The following is a 23,496-nucleotide window of genomic DNA, read 5'->3' as shown; positions in this document are numbered from 1 at the left end:
TAATTATAATGACATACAATTTATTTCTCACTATTTTTCTTTAATTCTGAGAATCGTAAAAATGTCGTAAACGCTTTTATTCAAAAATATAATTTTTTAACAAAAAACAAAAAATTTAAAATTTTTTCAAAGTGACTTTTTTCGCGACTTTTTTAATATTTGAATGAAATAAACGTTATTATAGTTATTAGTAGGCTTATATTTATTCATACGTGCAACAAAAAATAATTTTTTGAAAAAAATTTTTTTTCATTTCATATATTTTTTCAAAAAATTATTTTTTTTAAAATCGATTTGTGCGTGAACTTTTTTTATATTTCAGTGGAATAAACGATAGCATAGTGATTAATAGACAAAAGTTCATTCTTCCCTGCTACAGGAAATCATTTTTGAGGAAAAATGTCAAAAAGTCATAACCCTAATACATACCCAGCAAAATAAATTGGAAGTAGTGCAGTGTGGACTAGTTCTGTCACGGCATGTTTTGATGCAGTTCAACCGGAGTCGTGAAAAAGGCACTCCAGTCCTCACATTTTAACCACATTTGGATGCAATCTAAAGAATCAAATCCACTTGTCACATTTTAACAACATCTGGATGCAGTTCAGCGGATTCGTCAAAAAGGCACTCCAATTCCTCACAATTTAACAGCATCCGGATGCAATCCAAACGGAGTCGTGAAAAAGGCACTCCGTTCGCTACATATTATTAGCAGTTGTTAGAGATCCCTACATGTACATATATGAAAGCGAAGAGCTATACCCACACATTTCATATAAACGTTTAATACGCCAAATGAAAACCAAATGCCAAACACCAGCCATTTTGGCGGGTTGCTGTGGCCACAACCTTCAAAATACCGAAAATCGGGAGGAACCGTTCTATGGGGGCTATCTGAAGGCGTGGACCTATATCGACTAATTTCTGAGAGAAAGTTTTGTACCCCCAACGAAGACTAAGTACCAAATTTCAGCCTTTTCGGTGTGATAATGAGGCTAAAACCTTCAAAATACCGAAAATCAGGTGGTACCGTTCTTTGGGGGCTATATCAAACCATATACCTATACCGAAAAATTTCACATGGAACGTTTAATACCCCAACTGAAGACCAAATGCCAAATCTCAGTCATTTCGGTGGATTATGTTGTCAACAACCTTCAAAATACCGAAGATCGGGAGGTACCGTCCTATGGTGGCTATATGAAGGCGTGGACCCATACCAACAAATTTCTGGAGGAAAGTTTTGTACCCCCAACGAAGACAACATACCAAATTTCAGCCATTTTGGTGTGATAATGAGGCTTGAACCTTCAAAATATCGAAAATCGGGAGGTACCGTTCAATGGGGGCTATATCAGAACGTGGAACTATGTAGCCCATTTGCAATACCAACCATCCTAGGAAAAAATAGAAACTTCTATACTAAATTACAAAGCTCTATCTTAAAAAGGGCGAGGCGTATCTTGATTTCAACAGACGGAAGGACGGATGGACGGACAGACGGACATGGTTACATCGACTAAGAATTTCACCCTGATCAAGAATATATATGCTTTATGTGTTACAAACGGAATGACAAATTTAATTATACCCTCCATATTATGGTGGAGAGTATAAATAGGAAAAATGCGTTGGAGGAAACAATTTCGTATGATGAGCCTCTACCAAAGGTGAAAGGTGTGGGTTCAAATCTTCAGCTTTCCTTTTTCACTGGCAAAAATCATTGGTCATTAAGCTCGACTCCAACGAGAAATTAATTAAAATTATATTACAAATGATCATCGCCCTAATAGCAAAATGTTCAAATAAATGAAAATCAGCTTGAGCCAGGCTGGGGTTTGAACCCAATGCAATGAATTGACAAATATCCATCATAGTAAAAAAACTAGTAAGCAAAGGTTATAGTCGAACGGGGCCGACCATGTGATACCCTACACCACTGCCCCTGGGAATTGGGTTTCAGAAAATCAAAATTCCTTTATGGAAGAAATACGCTTATTGTAAGAAATAACTTTCTCGATTCTGCCACCTTATCACATTAAGCTTGGAACCTACAGTTTATCGCCGAGTACGAACGGCGCACAGTGTTGCCGCGTGGACAAAAATCAAAAAATGTGATGTTAACTTTTACATATGTTTATATTTTTTTATTACAGTAAACACATCCTATACAACGAATCTGAAAGAATTTTTAATGAAGTTATAGCTCTTTAAATATGAAAAATATTTCCCAGGTAATCTAAAGCGATAATCATAAAAAATTAGACGACATTTCAAATAACATTTTCTGAAAAATTTATTGATAATACTAAAAGATTTGGATTCGGATTTGATGAGTGGGCTATAAATATAACGTTTTAGTACAAAAAGTTGATATTAACGGCAAATGGGCAATGCACCGTTATCAAGAAATCAAAATTTAAATTTGATAAAAAAAATTCAAAATTCATAATATTTAGTAGAGCAGATCTTTTGATTGCCACCTATTGCCACCTTGGCTCTTGTTTTCGGTAATTAGACATCTCATCCAAATCAAAATGTATAAAAACATTCTGCCCATCCCTGCAACCTTCTGAGATATATCGGTTCAGATTTTATATAGCCCCCTTATATATCTTTCCCCGATTTTGCTATAACTCGGTCAATTTTGATCGAATAGCCTTCAAATTTACTATGTGTTATTTTCTTAGTCCCCTAAAAAGCTACACCGATTTTCACAAAAGTCGGTTCAGATTTGGATATAGCCCCCATATATATCATCCCCTGATTTTTCTATAACTCTGTCAATTTTAGTCGAAAAGCTTTCAAATTTGATATGTGATATTTTCTTAGGCCAATGATTAGATTCACAGATTATCGTAAACATCGGTCCAGATTGGGATATTGCCCCCATATATATCAATCCCCGATTTTGCTCAATTTTTGATGAATAGCCTTTAAATTTAACATGGGAGGTTCCTCAGGCCCCTGTTTTACCGTTGACATAGCTTGATAAATGTTTTAGCAGGTACTTATGAGGGCACAAGAAAAATATCAAATTTAGTCCATCCATATATGGTTTCCATATATAATTTCACCCGATGTCACTCAATTACGGATAATTACGTCATATTTTCCTAATTTAATTAATATCTCACATACATTGCGTGTTTAGTGCAGCGAATATATAGAATGGGACAAAAATATATATGAGAACTTTATCCAAATCTAAACCGATTTTTCAAAATCGGTCCAACTGAAAAACGGCTTAAGAAAACATCCCATGTTAAATTTGAAGGCTATTTTCCCAAAATTGAACGATTTATAGCAAAATCGGTGAAAGATATATGGAGCCTATATTCAAATCTGTACCGGTTTTCCGAAATCAAATCAAAATCTGTAAATCTGAACAGTGGTCTGAGGAAACATCCCATGTTAAATTTGAAGGCTATTCATCAAAAATTGAGCGATTTATAGCAACATCGGTTAAAGATATATATGGGAGCTATATCCAAAACTGAACTGATTTTTATGAAAATCGGTGAAACTAATCAGGGGCCTAAAAAAATATCACATATAAAATTTGAAGGCTATTCGATCAAAATTGAACGAGTTATAGCAAAATCGGGGAAAGATATATATGGGGGCTATATCCAAATCTGAACCGATTTTTGCTAAAATCGGTGAAACTACTCAGGAGCCCAAGAAAATAACACATACTAAATTTGAAGGCTCTTCGATCAAAATTGACCGAGTTACAGCAAAATCGGGGAAAGATATATATGGGGGCTATATCCAAATCTGAACCGATTTTTGTGAAAATTAGTAGAGCTACTCAGGGACCTAAGAAAATGTTACATACTAAATTTGAAAGCGGATGTGAAGTTGAAATATAGCTCCACTCTATGGAATAATATTAGAAACGAAGAAACGTATTAAATGTATCCGAAGGCTATTCTTCAAAAATCAAAAAATGTAAAATTTCCATGTTTTGACATATCTAATAGGGTGCCACCGTGGTGATATGGTATGCCCACCCGCCTTTCACGCTGAATACCCTGGTTCGGTGCCTAGGCCAGGCCACATGAAATTTTCAAGGGCGGCAAAATGCTCCTTGCTCTTAGGGCACGTCGTTTGGACTCGGCGATAAACAGTAGGTCCCTAATCATTGATCTAGTATGAATCGGGGTGAACTCATTCATATTAGAGAAGCCTCCCTTGTCCCTGGGATTTTTGTGGAACAATTATGTATATCATTATACATTTCTAATAAAAGTTCCAAAATTGGAAAATTGATATTGGTAGCCTCTTCTGATACATCTATAAATTTTCTTTGAATATCAGGTTCCTTTTTAATATAAATAAATATATAAGGCGCTGCAAATATACCCAATTACAATGCAATTTGCCATATCTGGCCGTGAAATTTTCGACAGACAGCCAATTTTATTGAACACTGCAAATGCTATATACAAATTTTCAAAGGAAACATTGTGAGTTTATTGAAGATCTATCGTCCAAAAAAAGTGCACTTCTACCATACATATTGTTTGGAAATGCAAGCGATTTTGTGCTTTTTAGGGTATTTCGAAAATAGTTCATTGTGGATATACACTCCACGTCAGTAGAATAGAACACCTATATTTTTGTTAATGTTAGCTTATTAATCCCAAAACGAATGAATCTGCGTTTTCAATCTTGTGGGGATGAAACGTCAACGATGTTCCGTATCAACAACATAAAAAAATATGTTTCTAGTTCTTCGCGAAATGATTTTCTGATCATTTTTCCGATAGTTCTATGAAAAATAGGAAATTATTTTTGGTCATCAGGATAGAACAGTCACCTTATTTTCGCGAATTTTTAAGATATAAACGCCGAATATTCTTTCAGTCGATAAAGCAAGGCTTTCACATAATTTTTCACCAAAGAAAACCTATAAATTATTCCGCGGACACCGAAATAACAGCGTTAATGGGTTTAAATTGACATATATTGGAAACATCTCGGAATGTCAATAGGAGTCGCGCAGTTATGTCATATTTCTTCACAATAAGATAGAATATGACACAGCCAACCTCGACGGATACAATCGAGTGCTTCGAATGCTGATAAGATGGAATATTTACAAAATAATTATGAAAAACTCCAAAATTTGTTATCAAAGCCTTGATGTTTTGTTCTATAAAATGGTTTTTCCGCGAACAAGTCTGCCGTTCAAAGGTTTGGAAATATGCTCCAGATTTGGAGGAAGATAATCTGATACGAAAACAACCGTTTTTTTAATAAACTGAGGGAAATTTTAGTACTTTTTAAAACAACATAGGAAACCTAAAGCCTCAATTTACATAACTGTGTTTTCCAGCGAAAACGGGGCTTTTACATTTGCGATTTCAGTTAAAAAAACTACTAATTCGTAAAATCCGGTATGGAGAGCATAACCTGGTCCATTTATATTGGAGCATAACACTGTTGAGAACAGTCGCGGACACAGAAATAAGAACACATATAAAATTCAAAGTCCAAAGGGTGTGTTCAATTTGAAAATTCTGCTAAAATTTCCCTAAAATAGCGGTTATTTTCATATCAGATTATTTTCCTCTAAATCTAGAGCATATTTCCAAACCATTAATTGCAGACATGTTCGCGGAAAACCCATTTTATTGAACAAATCATCATGGTTTTTTAAGAACTTTTGACGTTTTTATAAATATTTTGAAAATATTCTATCATATCAGCATCCCAAGCACTCGATTGTATCCGTCGAGGTTGTCTGTGTCATATTCTATCTTATTGTGAAGAAATATGACACAATTGCGCGACTCCTATTGATATTCCGAGATGTTCCCAACATATGTCAATTTAAACGCTTTAAGGCTGTTATTTCGGTGTCCGCGGAATAATTTATAGGTCTGCTTTGGTGAAGAATGATCAGAAAGCCTTGCTTTATCGACTAAAAGAAAATTCGGCGTTAATATCTCAAAAATTCGCGAAAATAAAGTGACTGTTCTATCCTGATGACCAAAAATAAATGCCTATTTTTCGTAGTACTATCGAAAAAATGATCAGAAAATCATTTCGCGAAGAACTAGAAGCATAATTTTTTATGTGGTTGATACGGAACATCATTACCTTTAAATCCATACAAAATTAAAATCGTAGATTCATTCGCTTCGAGATAAATAAGCCAACATTAACAGAAATTTAGGTGTTCTATTCTACTGACGTGGAGTGTATATTGTGACATCAAAAATATTTTTTAACCGGTAAAAAACAACTAATAATGAGTAGAAATTCAAATAACTTCCATGCTGTTGTAATTAGAATGTTTTACTCATTTGTATGTTTACTTTGCTGTTAAAATACTATATTCGACATAGCATGTCATGCCTTTAATTGTATAAGTTTTTTTTTCCAAAACTTGTATACATTTTTTCAGTCTCAATAAAAACTTTAAACACAATAGGTTATGGGCCTATAGACACGGAATATTTTTTTTCAAATCGTTTCTTTTTTGTGCCGTTGAAAAAAAGTGAAAAAAATATGACAAGCGCTCAAATATCTTGTCCTGTGGAGAGACTGAGGGGCAGAGAAAATTTTGATGTCTGGAAAAGACAGGCGAAATCCTTGCTCGTTATTAAAGGTTGCTGGAAAGCAGTTAGCGAGGCAATGCCCAATACGGATTTGAACGAACGTGCGCTGGCCGAGATTACGCTTATGGTTGACCCGAATAATTATGGACACATAGCAGCAGCGACAACCGCAAAAGAAGCATGGACGGCTTTGGTAAAAGCGTACGAGGATACGGGTCTAACGCGTAAGGTTGAACTTCTAAAGCAGTTGGTTAACATTCTTCTTTCTTCTTTATTTGCACATCCGATGTTCGGATATATGCGATTATACAATATTTTTACAATTTTATGTGATAAAGTGAATATTTTAGAACATTTCATATTAATTGAAGATCTCTATTTCTCGCAGCATTTAGAAGGCTTCTTTCGTCTTGGAGTCCGGTCCAGGTTTGGATATTTTTCAGCCAGGAGAGTTCTTTTCTGCCCCTGGTTCGTCTTCCTTCAATCACTCCTTTGATAATGTTTTGCAGTATTTTGTATTTGTTATTTCTCATGATGTGTCCCAGATATGACATTTGTCGGCTTTTGATAGTTCTTATTAGCTCCCTATTCGCATTCATTTTCCTAAGAACTTCGTTATTATTCATTCGGTCTGTCCACCGTATTTTTAGAACTTTTCGGTATATCCATATCTCAAAGGATTCGAGTCTTTTCATGTCGCTTGTTTTTAGCGTCCAAGTTTCTGCGCCATATAAAAGAACAGACCACACGTAACATTTTATAAATCTGTGTTTTGTTTGGATACCAATGTCGTGACTCGTTAGTACTTTGTAGTATTTATAGAAGGCGTCTCTAGCCATCTCTATACGGCACTTTATTTCATTGGATATATTCCATTTGTCGTTTATATTGATTCCCATTAAAATGCAAAATTACAAGACAATTGAGGACTATGTTAACGAATTGGTAATTATTGCATTAAAAGTCAAGAACGCTGGCTTGAATATAGACGATGAACTGACGGCTTCATTGATGTTGGCCGGTTTATCTGATGATTTCAAACCCCTGGTAATGGCCGTGGAGAACTCAAAAGAAAAGTTGACCGTCGATATGGTAAAGAACCTTTTACTCCAGGATGCAAAATTTGACCAAGCGCCAGGAAAGCAGGCTGCACTTCAAGCAAAGACGTCAAAGAAATTCAAGAAGCAAATAGTTTGTTATAATTGCAAGAAAGTGGGCCATATTTCGAAAAACTGCCCGAACAAATCCTATTCAAATGGTGGTCAAGGAAATAATCACAAGAAATCTGAGGTTTTATTTGCAACGAAAGGCGTTACATTATGCGCAAAAGCAACAACTGAAACGAATGCGAACTCAAATTATTGGTTTATAGATAGCGGAGCAAGTAACCACATGACCAATAGCAACTTGGATATGTACAACATTAGAGACGTGGAATCTAAGAAGGTAATTGTGGCTAATAAAGAAGAACTTGAGGTCAAATGTGTTGGAGATATCGACTTGGAAATCAACTGTACAAACAAAGCCAAAACTATCACCGTAAAGGATGTGGAGTATGTGCCTAAATTGTGCACTAATTTACTTTCTGTTAGGCAAATTACAAGAAACAACAAGAAGGTGACATTTGAAGGTGATGTATGTCGAATTTCTGATTGTAAAGGAAAGACCATAGCGTCTGCAAGAGTTTTTAATGAGTTATATCGTTTGGAGAGCTCATCTACCAAAGTGTCTTCTAGTGCTTTAGTTGTAAAAAACGATTTTAACTTGTGGCATCGGAGAATGGGCTACATCTGCAAGAAAAAGCTCCATGAAGTGAAAGATGCGAATATCGGAATGCAGTTCTCAAATAAAGAGGAAGGTCTGTGTACGATTTGTGTTAAGGGTAAGCAAACACGCAGGCCAAGTAATGAAGGAGGTACTAGAGCGACTGAATTTTTGGAACTCGTCCATTCGGATGTTGTGGGACCACTCAGCACAACGTCATTTTCCGGTAGTCGTTTTCTAGTTACTTTCGTCGACGACTTCTCTCGAAAAGTGGTTGTATATCCGTTGAAAAGAAAATCGGATGTTTTTTCCAAATTCGTGGAATTCAAATCTTTGGTTGAGAAGCAAACCGGAAGGAGAATTAAAATTCTTCGAACAGATAATGGAGGAGAATATGTGAACAAGCAGTTTTCAAATTTCTTTAAGGAACAAGGAATAGTTCATCAGAGGACTTGTGTATATTCTCCTGAACAGAACGGCGTTGCAGAGCGGATGAATCGAACCATTATGGAAAGAGTTCGATGTATGCTTCTAGATAGTGGTCTAGATCATCGTTTTTGGGCTGAAGCCGCAGCCACGTCCGCATTTTTAATTAATCGTGTTCCTTGCCGTGGCTCAGACAAATGCCCAGAAGAAATATGGACTGGACGCAAACAAAATTTGAAATTTTTGAGAGTTTTTGGTTGCCCAGCGTTAGTTCATATTCCAAAAGAAAGGAGATCAAAACTAGATCCGAAATCGACCGACTGTATCATGGTGGGATACAGCAGTGAAAGCAAAGGATATCGTTTGTACAACCCTAATGATGACAGTATAATTATAAGTCGAGATGTTGTTTTCGTAGAACATAGGCAAGTAATGGCAACAGAAAATAGTGTGCAAGATTTCTATTATCCTGATTTGGAACATTATGGTGGTGTCGACTCAGGGGAGAGTGAAATTGATGTCGCATCAGAAGCAATAGATGTCCCATCAAATCGTGACAGTGAATCGACCCCTTCGCCACGTTATAGCGAAACGGATAATGACGATGAACAAGCCGACGGCACCTTAGTTCCTGGCGAGGCATATCCTGAATCGGAGTCGGATAGTGAATATTTGGATACTGATTGGCCGTCGAATTGTGATAATGCAGAAAGACGAACTGATAGCACATGGTCGCCGGATATGCATAATAACCAACCGAGCAGTGAAGGACCGACTATACGCAGATCTGAAAGAATCGCAAACAGAAATCAACCGTCGTCAAGTTTTTGTGCAATGGAGTTTGTTTCGACTGATCCAGGAAGTTTCAAAGAAGCAATGTCTTCAGAGCATGCGGAAAATTGGAAATCTGCTATGAATGAAGAAATCAACTCACTGAAGTCAAATAATACGTGGGTTTTGACAGAATTACCACCGGGTGAAAAGGCCGTGCAGTGCAAATGGGTGTTCAGAACCAAATGTGATAATGACGGTAATCCAAAGAAATGGAAAGCTAGGCTGGTAGCGAAGGGATTTACACAGCGAGAAGAAATAGATTTTAACGAAACATTTTCACCCGTCGTTAGATATGAATCGGTAAGATTTCTTGTTGCCCTTGCTGCGAAAAACGACATGGTGATACATCAAATGGATGCGGTCAGTGCATATTTGAATGGAAACCTTAAAGAAACTATATACATGCACCAGCCAGAAGGATTTGGTGATGGTTCGAAAAAGGTATGCAGACTCGAGAAATCTTTGTATGGTTTAAAACAGTCTGGTAGAGTCTGGAACCAGACTATAAATAATGAATTGTTGAAAATGGGTCTTGTTCGGAGTGACATCGACCAATGTATATACCACGATACCAACAACGGGTATAAGCTTTATGTCGCAATATACGTCGACGATGTTCTCATTTTTTCGGATAATATCAAGGCGGTCCGAAACGTAAAGAAGAAACTTTCTAAAGCGTTCAAAATGAAAGATATGGATGAAGTATCAACTGTGCTTGGAATGAAGATCACACGAGGCGTAGATCACATAAAGTTAGACCAAAGCAAATACATAGCGGATGTGTTGAAGCGTTTTAGAATGGATGATTGTAACCCTATTTCAACGCCAATCGATATTAATCAAAAATTATCGTCTTCTATGAGCCCAAAGAATGACAAAGAGAAAAATGAAATGTCACGTATTCCATATATGCAGGCAATTGGATGTCTGTTGTTTGCATCACAGATATCACGTCCAGATATATCATACGCCGTTAATGTGTTAAGTCGTTTTAGCACAAACCCTGGCAAAGCTCATTGGGAGGCCGTAAAACGTGTAATGCGTTATTTAAAGGGAACGCTTGATAAAGGATTGGTTTACTGAGCAAATAGTAAACAATCAAACATGATCGGTTATTGCGATGCTGATTGGGCAGGCAATGTGGATGATCGACAGTCAACAACAGGCTACATATTTATTTATCAATCAGCTGCTATTTCATGGGCAACGAAAAAACAAAAGACCGTAGCACTTTCTTCAACAGAAGCTGAATTTATGTCCGTGACTGCAGCTATTCAAGAATCAATTTGGTTAAAAAGGCTGGAAAAGGAACTCAACCCAGATTGCGAAACAGCCATCAAATTATTTTGTGACAATAAGGGGGCTATACAAGTAGCCCTGAACAACAACTATTCAAACAGAACAAAGCATGTGGATATAAAAGCAAAGTTCATTAGACAAAAAATCGAAGCAAAAGAAGTTACCCTAGAATACATCTCAACAAACGAAATGGTAGCAGATGCCCTCACGAAACCTATATCAGTACAAAAACTTAATAAGTTAAGGAATTACTTTGGTCTTTCATAAATCCATAATACGTTAATTGATAATTTTAAAACAAATGTTTATACATTCAGGGAGAGTGTTGTAATTAGAATGTTTTACTCATTTGTATGTTTACTTTGCTGTTAAAATACTATATTCGACATAGCATGTCATGCCTTTAATTGTATAAGTTTTTTTTTCCAAAACTTGTATACATTTTTTCAGTCTCAATAAAAACTTTAAACACAATACATGCAAACAAATTTATGGCTAGGGTTCCACGTAATTTGCAACAATGCTGGGAATTTATATATCATGGTAGAGACAAATTGTGCATGGAAGAAAATGTCGTATTCTACACAAAACCTGTTATATATTAGGCAGGATGCACGTTAGTTACCCAGTAGACACATTATTGCAATTTGCATCAGGGGAAAGGTCAGTAGTTAATTTTCCATATGTAGGCTACTTTGCTGTTAATAAAATATGCTGGAAATAAAATTTGGACCAAATTTTTAATTTTTATATTTTCATGCAAAAGTAATGGTCAATTTAAGCCACTAGATAATATGAGATCATCATCCACAATTGTACATATGTTCTTCGACCTAAACTCTTACATCGTGCAAAATCTCGTGACTATTGATCTATAACTGCGACTTCTAGCGTGCTTCAGATTACACTACAAACAAATAACTGGATATATTAGGCTGTAACTCTGTTATCTGAGCACGTAAATCAACATAATTGGCATCAAATTACCTTCCAAATGGATGTGGGCGGAATGTAACTTCCAGGAATACATACATATATAAGCTGTATATTAAAAATTTTAACAATTTTCATACAAAAGTTGTAGTCCATTTAACCCGCTAAATATCATCTGATCACTATCTCAAATTGCTAGCTTCTTCTTTGTCATAAACTCTTAAGTCCAATTTACATATGCACATTAAATGATTTCGTTTTAGAAATCCTAGAAACAAATGAAATGTATTTATATCTGTTTTTTTGCGTCATTTGCTTACGCACACAATCGCATATACACACTTATAAAATAACACATACACACGTACACAATAATTTTAGTTCAGAAAAATAAGAATTTCACAACACAAATGTTTACCAACTAACTTGACTTAATTCAAAATTAAAAAAAAACATAATTTTTTTTTTAACCATTTATTTTCACTTTTGTCATCGTTTAAGTATTTTTGTTTTTCTACAACACACACAAACAAACAAAGACATCATAAAACAGTTGCATTTTTTTGTAGTTTATGACTTACAGCTTATGTTTAGAATAAATGACGCAGCTATCGTCATTTAAGTCCAATTTACATATGCACATTAAATGATTTCGTTTTACGAAATCCTAAAAACAAATGAAGTGTATTTACATCTGTTTTTTTGCGTCAATTGCTTACGCACACAATCGCACATACACACGGATACAATAACACATACACATGCACACAATAATTTTAATTCCGAAAAATAAGAATTTCACAACACTAATGTTTACCAACTAACTTATCTTAATTCAAAATTAAAAAAAATATAACTTTTGCAAGTTTTTTAACCATTTATTTACACTTTTGTCATCGTTTGAGTATTTTTGTTTTTCTACAACACACACAAACAAACAAAGACATCATAAAACAGTTGCATTTTTTGTATGGTAAATGACGCAAAATGTTGCCTGTGAAAAGCACATTACCTTAGCTAAAACTTTGAGGCTATCGGACCATTTTTGAGACCTACAGAGCAACTACAGAATCGGATAAAAATTATGCATTTGGTCCATTTCACCCACTAAATATTTCACTATCATCACCAATAACAATAGGTGTCTATTCTGGTCTGAACCCGACCTCCATGCAAAATTTCGTGACGATCGGTCGATAATTGCGGACTGGAGTTTGATTACAATTTATAATGGACAGACGGACGGAAGGACGGACGGACACACATCCCAAAATCGCTTTATCTCGTCGAGATATGAAGATTGGTATACCACATTGGGGGTATACTACCGATATTTCGCGGTGTTACATGAATTTTTCCTAAACCAAACTTATAATACCATTTCCACATCGTGGTGTAAATTAATAGATCGAAGTTTTGTAAAGTTGATTTCATAGTGCTACTTCACCCGCTGAATACCATCGGATATACAGTATAGTCTCGATAATCCGGACACTCGTTAATCCGGACAACACGGTAATCCGGACACTAGAATTTTTTACATTGTAGACTCTGTAATCCCGACATCACATATTTTTCTTACCTCGATAATCCGGACATCAATATTTTTTCCTATCTTGGGCAATAGATTTTTATTTATTTCATTGACGTTATATTCTTAGCAATAGCAATTGGGGTATATATAAGAAAAATTAGGTTTTTCAAAGTTTTCAGTCAAAATCTCGACTTAATAGATATCCACTGTCAACTCAATATGGAATTAATTCTCTGAATCTGTCAAATAATTTTCCTATTGTTCAACCATTAATGACTGGCTATGACAAGCAACAGTATTAAAATCTAGGTTGGGTAGGTTAAACGAGGTTGTTATGTAGTAATTTCAATAAATATATATATGGTTTTCCAAAAACAAGGCAAAATTTCATTTCAAAATTTCAGTGAAATTACTCTAGTGCGGCCCGGGACTAAGGGGATGGAGGAAATAAATATTTTTCTGGTTACATCGGTACTACCTTGGTTCCAATATCTAGTTCTGGTAGCAGAAAGTATTTTGGGGACACCCATAAATTTTTGTCTATAACAGTCCACGTAGTTTAAAATTATTATGTTTCAAATTATTACTCTACCTTAAAAACGTCAGTTATGTTTTACCATCCAATTCTATTTGGTTTTTATTCTTTTAAATGTAGGTACATATTTCATACATTACACGATGGGGCCGATGATATGTTTTTGAGGCAAAAAATCACAGGGGCAAGCTAGACCTTCAAAATTTCGTGCAGATGTTTATAATCGGCCTAGAAGCTAATCTGCCAAATTTGGTTGATATCGGTTCATATATAGATATAGCTCTCATATATATGTTCGCCCGATTTCGAGTAATTGATGGACCAAGCACGAAAATTCTGTCCAATTATGATGATATTTGTAATATGTTGCGGAAATCGGACTGGAAATAAGTTTGCCAAGTTATTTTGAAATCGGTTCAGATTTGGATATAGCTCCCTTATATATTTTCGCCCGATTTGAAGTATTTCGTGGCAACAAAAGACGCAATTTCTGTCCAATTTTGAAGAAATTTGAAAAGTGTGACAGGATTTGGTCTAGAAATATGGTTGCTAAATTATATTGAAATCGGTTCAGATTTGAATATAGGTCCCATATATATTTTCACCCGATTTTAGGTATTTGGTGCAACAAACACGCAAATTCTGTCCAATTTCGATGAAATTTAAAATGTGTGACGAAATTACGTCTAGAAAAAAACTATGCTAAATTATATCGAAATCGGTTCAGATTTGGATGTAGCTCCCATATATATTTTCACCGGATTTTAGATATTTCGTGCAGCAATCACGCTATATATGTCCAATTGTGATGACATTTAAAGTGTGTGACGGAATTTGGTCTAGAAAAACATTATTGAGACATCATATTGAAATCGGTTCAGATTTGGATATATCGTTCATAAATTTTCTCTGTCGAAGTTAATTGTTTTCTCAATTTAGTTGGTTGATACCGAACTTCCTTGAGAACATAGTTTAAATATTTTTCTTTTGACAAATTGGCCGAAACAGAGGCTGCATGAATCAAGGGTTTGGTACTGTTGCCGTGTTCATAATAGACTTCCGAAGCAAGTTTTCTTCCTTCACTATAATCCACATTAGGGCGCCCTCTCTTCTTTTTATCATTACCTTGTTCTAGAGTAAATACTGTGTCGCTAGCTAACCATAAGCTTTCAGATTGTAATACACGACTTTTTGACCTCCAATTTTTATCCATTTTTGGTTAAGGCGTGCACAAATATTATAAATTTGCTTTTTAACATCCGTCATGAAGTTGTCTTTGACACCTCGATTAAATTTTGCAGAAATCCATTCTATAAGGAGTTTAGGTTTTCGCTGATTTTCCAACCAAAAATTAAAAATATCCAAGTTTTTAAGTTTTACGAAATCTGGAAGTTGATAATTTTTTTATTCGCAAGTATACGCAAAAATTCTTTTCAAAATCTGTTAGCCGACATTGTCACCTTTCACCAGATACATATTTTTACGAGAAAGCACCCTGAAGTCGAAAGTTCTACTCCAAAGAACACATGGACGATACCACAGACTACATAAAAACCCATCACTTACTGACACAACAAATTATTGACCACATCTAATATTACATTTACACTTTTAATAAAAATCTTAATTTACATACCATTACCCGTATTTTCCATTTTAAAAAATAGATAATATCAACAGATCAGGTTTTGGCGCCAAAATACTTAAATTGTTTAATTACGACTGAATGTCAGAAATAAACGGAATCATAATTATGACATCTTTGACAGCTTGGCATGTCGCCGTGGGTCGTTGCCAGATTGTAATTTTTTGGTTTTGGAGGTTTGAAAGTGTTAAGAATATAATTTCGTTATTATTTGATTTCAATCGCTGACTTGAAAAAATGACTTTTTGCCTCAAAAACCTGCCATTGGCCCCATCGTGCATTACATGAATGAATGAGTATAAATAAATAATACAATAGAAATAAACCAACATAAATATTAAAAAACATATATAAATAGTTTATTTGTTGTTATAAATGTCAATCATGTACCTATATAAACAATACGCGTTAGGATTAATAGGTTAGTGTTCATTGGGATTTATAGCTAAACGAGGTTGTTATGTAGGAATTTCAATAAATTTAAAACAAAGTAATATGGCCCCTTTAATTTTTATACCCTCCACCATAATATGGAGGGTATATTAAGTTTGTTTTTCCGTTTGTAACGCATTGAAATACTCATTTGCGACCCTATAAAGTATATATATTCTTGATCAGGGTAAAAATTCTAAGTCGATCTGAGCACGTCCGTCCGTCCGTCCGTCCGTCTGTGGTAATCACTCTAGCATCCACAAAAATGGAGATAGGACGCTGAAATTTTGGGAAATTTTGCGTCTTTTGTTTGCAGGCAGGTCAAGTTCGATGATGGGCTATATCGGTCCACGTTTTGGTATAGCCCCCATATAACGGTACCCCCCGATTTACGGTATTTTGACGTTTTTAGCTACATTTTCAGGCCGATTTGGCTATAACTTGACATTTAGTGTTCTTAAGTATCAATAAACATATATAACAAAACTTGTGGACATAGGTCCACGTTTTGGTATAGCCCCCATATAACGGTACCCCCCGATTTGCGGTATTTTGACGTTTTTAGCTACATTTTTAGACCGATTTAGCTATAATTTAACATTTAGGGTTCTTAAGTATTAATAAACTTATATAACAAAAGTTGTGGACATAGGTCCACGTTTTGGTATAGCCCCCATATAACGGTACCCCCCGATATACGGTATTTTAACGTTTTTAGCTACATTATCAGAACGATATAGCTATAATTTGACATTTAGGGTTCTTAAGTGTTAATAAACTTATATATTAGAAGTTGTGGACATAGGTCCACGTTTTGGTATAGCCCCCATATAACGGTACCCCCCGATTTGCGGTATTTTGACGTTTTTAGCTACATTTTCAGACCGATGTAGCTATAATTTGACATTTAGGGTTATTAAGTGTCAATAAACTTATATAACAAAAGTTGTGGACATAGGTCCACGTTTTGGTATAGCCCCCATATAACGGTACCCCCCGATTTACTGTATTTTGACGGTTTTAGCTACATTTTCAGACCGATTTGGCTATAATTTGACATTTAGGGTTCTTAAGTGTCAATAAAGTTATATATTAGAAGTTGTGGACATAGGTCGACGTTTTGGTATAGCCCCCATATAACGGTACCCCCCGATTTGCGGTATTTTGACGTTTTTAGCAACATTTTTAGACCGATTTAGCTATAATTTGACATTTAGGGTTCTTAAGTATCAATAAACATATATAACAAAAGTTGTGGACATAAGTCCACGTTTTGGTATAGCCCCCATATAACGGTACCCCCGATATACGCTATTTTGACGTTTTTAGCTACATTATCAGACCGATGTAGCTATAATTTGACATTTAGGGTTCTTAAGTGTTAATAAACTTATATAGCAAAAGTTGTGGACATAGGTACACGTTTTGGTATAGCCCCCATATAACGGTACCCCCCGATTTGCGGTATTTTGACGTTTTTAGCTACATTTTCAGACCGATGTAGCTATAATTTGACATTTAGGGTTCTTAAATGTCAGTAAACTTATATAACAAAAGTTGTGGACATAGGTCCACGTTTTGGTATAGCCCCCATATAACGGTACCCCCCGATTTACGGTATTTTGACGGTTTTAGCTACATTTTCAGACCGATTTAGCTATAATTTGACATTTAGGGTTCTTAAGTATCAATAAACTTATATATTAGAAGTTGTGGACATAGGTCCACGTTTTGGTATATCCCCCATATAACGGTACCCCCCGATTTACGGTATTTTGACGTTTTTATCTACATTTTCAGACCGATATAGCTATAATTTGACATTTAGGGTTCTTAAGTGTAACTAAACTTATATAACAAAAGTTGTGGACCTAGGTCCACGTGTTGGTATAGCCCCCATATAAAGGTACCCCCGATTTACGACATTTTGACGTTTTTATCTACATTTTCAGACCGATTTAGCTATCAATTGACATTAGGGTTCTTAAATGTCAATAAACTTAGATAACTAGTGGACATAGGTCCATGTTTTGGAATAGCCCCCATATAACGTTACCGCCCGATTTCAGGTATTTTGAGAATTTTACCAACAAGTTTTAACCGAATTATCTGTAATTTGAACATTTGACATTTGAAATTCTTAGTGGTCACCACACCTCTCCACTAAAAATTGTCAAGAAAGCCCCCATATAACGGTACCTCCCGATTTTCAGTAATTTGATGATTTTAGCTACAATATTAAACCGAAATAGCAGTAATTTGATATTTGAAGTTCTTAGTGGTCACAACACTTCTCCATCAAAAATTGTCAACATAGGTCCATGTTCGGATATAGCTCCCATGTAACGGTACCTCCCAATTTTCAGTAATTTGGCCATTTTAGCTACAATTTTTAACAAAACTAACTGTAATTTGACATTTGAAGGTTGTAGTGGTCACCACGCATCTGCATCAAAAATTTTCAACATAGCCCCAATATAACGATACTTCCCGATTTTCGGTAAAATGTTTAACCGAACGTAGGTCTTTGTTTTTGTATAGCCCCAAAACAAACCTCCCGATTTTCCGTACCTTAGCTTTATTTTTGGACGAACTTTCTATAATTTGAAATTTAAAAGCCAACAAAAAATGTTCATTTAAGTTCATATTTTCGTATAGCCCAGATACCTCCGAACTAGCTGCTAATGACATTTGAAGTTCCCACGTTATGTACCGATTTTCGATATTTTGAGGATTCTAGCTAAATTTTTTAACCGAATTAGGAGTTATTTGACATTAAAGGATCCCATCAAAAACTCTCAACATGGACCCATGTTTTATTATAACCCCTATATAACAGTACCTCCCAATTTCTAGCCCACCAAAAATTGTCAACAGTTAGATATAGGCACCATAAAAAAGGGCCTCCCGAATGAAGCATTTTATGTACATTATCTGACATTTTAACGTACTCACTTAAAGTTGGGGACAGGAATGAATATTTTATGGTGGAGGGTATGAAAAGTTCGGCCCGGCCGAACTTAATGCTTTTTTACTTGTTTTCTTTGACATTCAAAAACATCGGTAACTAAAGCTGGGTACACATTGTTAGTTTTGAATGACAGCTTTGTTGGTGCTTGCTAGCTAGTGTGGCCGTTCATTTTTGTCATTCATCATGCACAAAATATTTTGTTTTGCTCGATAATTGCAAAAAATCGTCATTCAAAACTGACAATGTGTACTGTACTTAAGGATTGTTTTTTGTTTGTTTTACATTCTCGTAATTATGCAACCAATAGATAACGTTTATATAAAACAAATTGTTTCGTTTCTTCTACGAGATGAAGTCATTTCGTGATGTTCATAGAAATGGCTTAACATTCCCCACAATGAGATGAGTGCATTTGAATTCTGAAGTTCTATCACGAGTCATAAGAGGCTCAAGTCCCATGGACAAGGGAAATCAATATATGTATGTACATGGGCTGAGAAGTTTAAATCCTTAAAAAACAATGCATAAATATACACCAGTTGTAGAAAAGTTGTAAAGATGACAAAAGTAATTCGTAAATGTCACCTAAATTATGCTAGAGGATTATAAGACGTAAATTTGGTAGCCAGGGAAGTTGCTTCCGGTCTTAAAATGGTCGCAGCCCATTATATTTGCATAGTATGAATTAATTTACCTTATATGTCAGCAAAAGTCCATTATTAATGATTTAAATATACAAAATTATATGTTTTTTGGAGCAAGTTGAGTTTAAGCATTAAGCTAGGATAAGATTATAATTTTTTTCTATATAGCCGGCCTTTAGCCGGGTATTTAAGACTTTCTGCTATAACAATCTAGCCAATCTAGGGAACGGGAAAACATTTTCTTTTAAATTAAAATTTTTCTCTAAATAGCCGACATTTAACAAGGGAATTTTCGGAACTTCGGAGGCCCATATCTCGGGAAGTATGGACTTCCGCAAAAAAATTTATATATATTTGTGATCAGGGTAACGAGACCTACCTGTGGTCCCGATCCGAGCTTAATGCTTAAACTCATCTTATGCCGTTTTTGTTATAACTCGGTAATCCGGACAATTCGATAATCCGGACACCGCCGAAACATGTGGTGTCCGGATTATCGAGATTATACTGTATCTACAGTGGATTTAACATGGGACTTCTCTTTTTTATGAGTTGAGGCATATTATATTTTGGCTTAATGTTTTGTGATCTCATTTTTATAGCCAAGTCCAAACGGCGTCCTTTCATCTTACACTACATTTAGGGGTTATTGTCAGTTATTGAGAACAAAAATGTCTTTTTTATCAATTTTTACTGTTTTTATACCTTTAGCCTTTGTCCAAACTTAGTTTAAGTTCGAAGATATGCCATATCGGTCCACTCCACAAAAGTTCAACATTTTTCTCAAATATTGTGCGCTCGATAACTCTAGAAGAGAGTAACCGAATTGGGCCAAACTTTGCATATGGTAATATAAACTCAAGGCATAGATCAGGTTCCAATATGCCCTATATCGAGCAACTCCTTCGGATACCTCCCACACAAAATTAGGAAAAAGTATAGTTTACTTTACGACAGTGAAATTATTCGGGGAAGTCCATTCTTCCTGAGATGGCCCAAATGCTTCAGAAAACACTGCCTAAAGCTACTAAGCTGACAAGTGTGTAAAAAAACCCCTCAAAGAGAGGAACGGATTCGGTGCAAACTTTGCAAATCGTCTTAATTCTTACAGACTTGTATAAGGGCTGAATATGGACTACATTGGACCACTCCTTCGGAAACATCCCACACAAATTTAGAAAAAAAGTGCAGTTCAACGACTCGTCTCGGATCGTTTTGAAATTTTTTGCAACATGTTACCCTTGCAGCCCTTGTACATTGACGATACATTTTATTAGGGGGCAAGTACATACTTCCAAAGAAATTGATCGAAAAGCTACAAAACTTTCTAAAGACGTGGAGAGTATTTTGTTCACTTCTATTCTTTAGGTACGTGGCTCTATCGACACAGCTGACTGATACCTTCTTACTTGTTATTAAGCAGTTTGCGCTGCACACTGTAGCTCGAAAACTAATAAACCGATCAGCGTATGCTTTTGCGGTGTCATAAAAGACCTTTAAATCTTAAGAATTAAAAATATCCATTTAAAAAAAAATTGTGAACTGTGAAACTCCAAGTTTCCACATTGCGGTGTAGGGTATAAAAATACAATGATGTTAAAACTGGGAATGATAGAGACAATTTATAGCATGGGAGGAAAATGTGACTACACATCTACACAGAACCCATTATATATTAAGCAGTAGGGCCGATATACTCGTATGTCCTCAAAGAATTAAAATATCGACCAAAAATAAAATTTTTATATTTTTCATACAAAAGTAATGGTCCACTATACGCGCTAAATAATATCAGATTATCATTCAAAATTGTAGGCATCTTCTTTGACCTAAACTCTTACCCGTTGAAAATTTTCGTGACTATTGGGGTAAAATTGCGACCTCTAACGAGTTTATTATTACGAATAACTGAAAATATTGGGATGTAACTCTGTTATCTGATCATGCACACCAACACAACTGGCATCAATAGAAAGGTCTAGCGTTCCATTTCCAAGGGTAGCCTACTTGTCCGGAATGTATCTTCCAGGAATAAAGATATATGTAAGTTGTATATTAAAATTTTTCACAATTTTCACACAAAAGTTGTGGTCCATTTAACCCTCTAAATATTATCTGATCGCCATCTCAAATTGCAAGCTTCTTCTCTGTCATATACTCTTACCTTATATAAAATGTCGTTGATCGGACTATTATTGCAACCTACAGAGCCGCTAGAAAATTGAATAAATATTAGGTTTTTGGTCCATTTCACCAACTAAATATTTCTCGATCATCACCAATAAGAACAGGGATCTATTCTGGCCTGAACCCAACCTCCATACAAATTATAATACGATCGGTCTATAATTGCGGCCTGGAGCATGTTTACAATTTATAATGGACAGACGGACGGACATACATCTCAAAATCAAGTTCGCTTTATTTCATCGAGATATGAAGATTGGTATACCACATTGGGGGCCTCCGATGAATATTTCGCGGTGTTACATGAATTTTTACCAAAACAAACTTATAATACCCTTTCCACATTGTGGTGTAAGGTATAAATATGTTGGTACCAAAGCAGAACTACCAGGTAGTGGTATCACACCAGCTGATCGATATGAAAAGTCAAGTCCCTTTATAAAAAAATTATTTTTGTTGTAATTTCCCCAACAACATAAAGAAAGTTTTGACATGACATATTCAAAATTTTACGATGCCACTACCTGGGTAATTGTATCGGTTGGTACCCAAACAAATAAAATTGAGATATGTTACTAAAGGTTGCTAAACATAGGAGCCAAACATAATATGTTATATCTATATATATAAACAAGTAAAAAAGTATCAGTCGGCTTTGCCGACAGAGATATACCCTCAGCCTGTGTATATTGAAACAATTTTTTTCCAAAAAACGCATGTATTTAGGGAGTTTTAAAAGTTTTGGGCGTTTGAACTGACAAAAATGTTGATTAGGATTTAATATCAAAAGTTTTGCGGAGGAGATACTAAAAAGAATGGATCTCCAGCCACTACATATGGTACCATAGGGGTTTTTTAGAACTTCAGGGATGTTTGCTCAAGAAGTATGAACTTGCCCCTGAAACAACGTTTACCATCGCAATTGAGGCAGCAATGCAAGTTGCTTCAACAAAAATCAAAGTGATTCGAAAGCAGGTCTTAAAGTGAACATGTATCCGAAATTTTGAGTGGGAGGTACCGGATGGAGTGGACAAATATAGTCCATATTTGAACCTGATCTATATCTGGTAGATATATTAGGATGTGTAAAGTATGGACCAATTCGGCCACTCTCTTCAAGAGTTATCGTACGCACAATTTTTCCGAACATTTTTGAACTTTTGTGGGGGAGGTACCTGAAGGAGTGGACCGATATGGCTTATCTTCGAACTTAAACTATGTTTGGACAAAATATTACTAAGGCCAAACTTTGGACCGAATCGGCAGACCTGTTCGAGAGTTATTTTGCCCTCCAACCTCCTCACACGGTGTCATAGGGGTTTTTTGCAACTTTCAGGCTATTTTCTCAGGAAGTATGGACTTGCCCCTGATGAAACTTATACCGTCGTATGGAGGGCAGTGAATACAAGTTGCTAAAGCAAAAATCAAAGCGATTCGAGGGATGTTCCTAAACTGAACTTTTCCAAAATTTTGTGTGGGAGGTACCCCCCGACGGAGTGGACCGATTGAGTCCATATTAAAACCTGATCTAAGTCTGGTACACGCTCCACGATGGGCAAAGTATGGACCAAATCGGTTACACCCTTCAAGAGTTATCGTGCGTACAAATTTTCCGAACATTTTCGAACTTTTGTGGGGGAGGTACCGGAAGGAGTGGACCGATATAGCTCATCTTCGAACTTAAACTAAGTTTGGACAAAATATTACGAAAGCCAAAATT

At 35.6% G+C, this 23,496-nt stretch overlaps 1 protein-coding gene across 1 annotated transcript in view; it reads left to right on the top strand.

Annotated features, from left to right (window-relative positions):
* The first annotated feature begins 6,648 nt into the window (after positions 1 to 6,648).
* LOC141403048 (uncharacterized) overlaps positions 6,649 to 23,496 on the top strand; it is a 45,669-nt gene continuing 28,821 nt past the window's right edge. Inside the window, exons 1-3 of the mRNA XM_073985213.1 lie at positions 6,649 to 6,822; positions 7,491 to 8,207; positions 8,811 to 10,037. Coding sequence (XP_073841314.1) covers positions 6,649 to 6,822; positions 7,491 to 8,207; positions 8,811 to 10,037 — 2,118 coding nt within the window. The remainder of the gene's footprint in view (positions 6,823 to 7,490; positions 8,208 to 8,810; positions 10,038 to 23,496) is intronic.

The sequence above is a fragment of the Musca autumnalis genome, unplaced genomic scaffold (genome assembly GCF_047663935.1).
Source record: "Musca autumnalis isolate F117 unplaced genomic scaffold, ASM4766393v1 scaffold_4, whole genome shotgun sequence".
Taxonomy (NCBI): Eukaryota; Metazoa; Arthropoda; class Insecta; order Diptera; family Muscidae; genus Musca; species Musca autumnalis.
The sequence above is the reverse complement of the archived record's forward strand: the minus strand, read 5'-3'. Positions and strand labels throughout refer to the sequence as shown.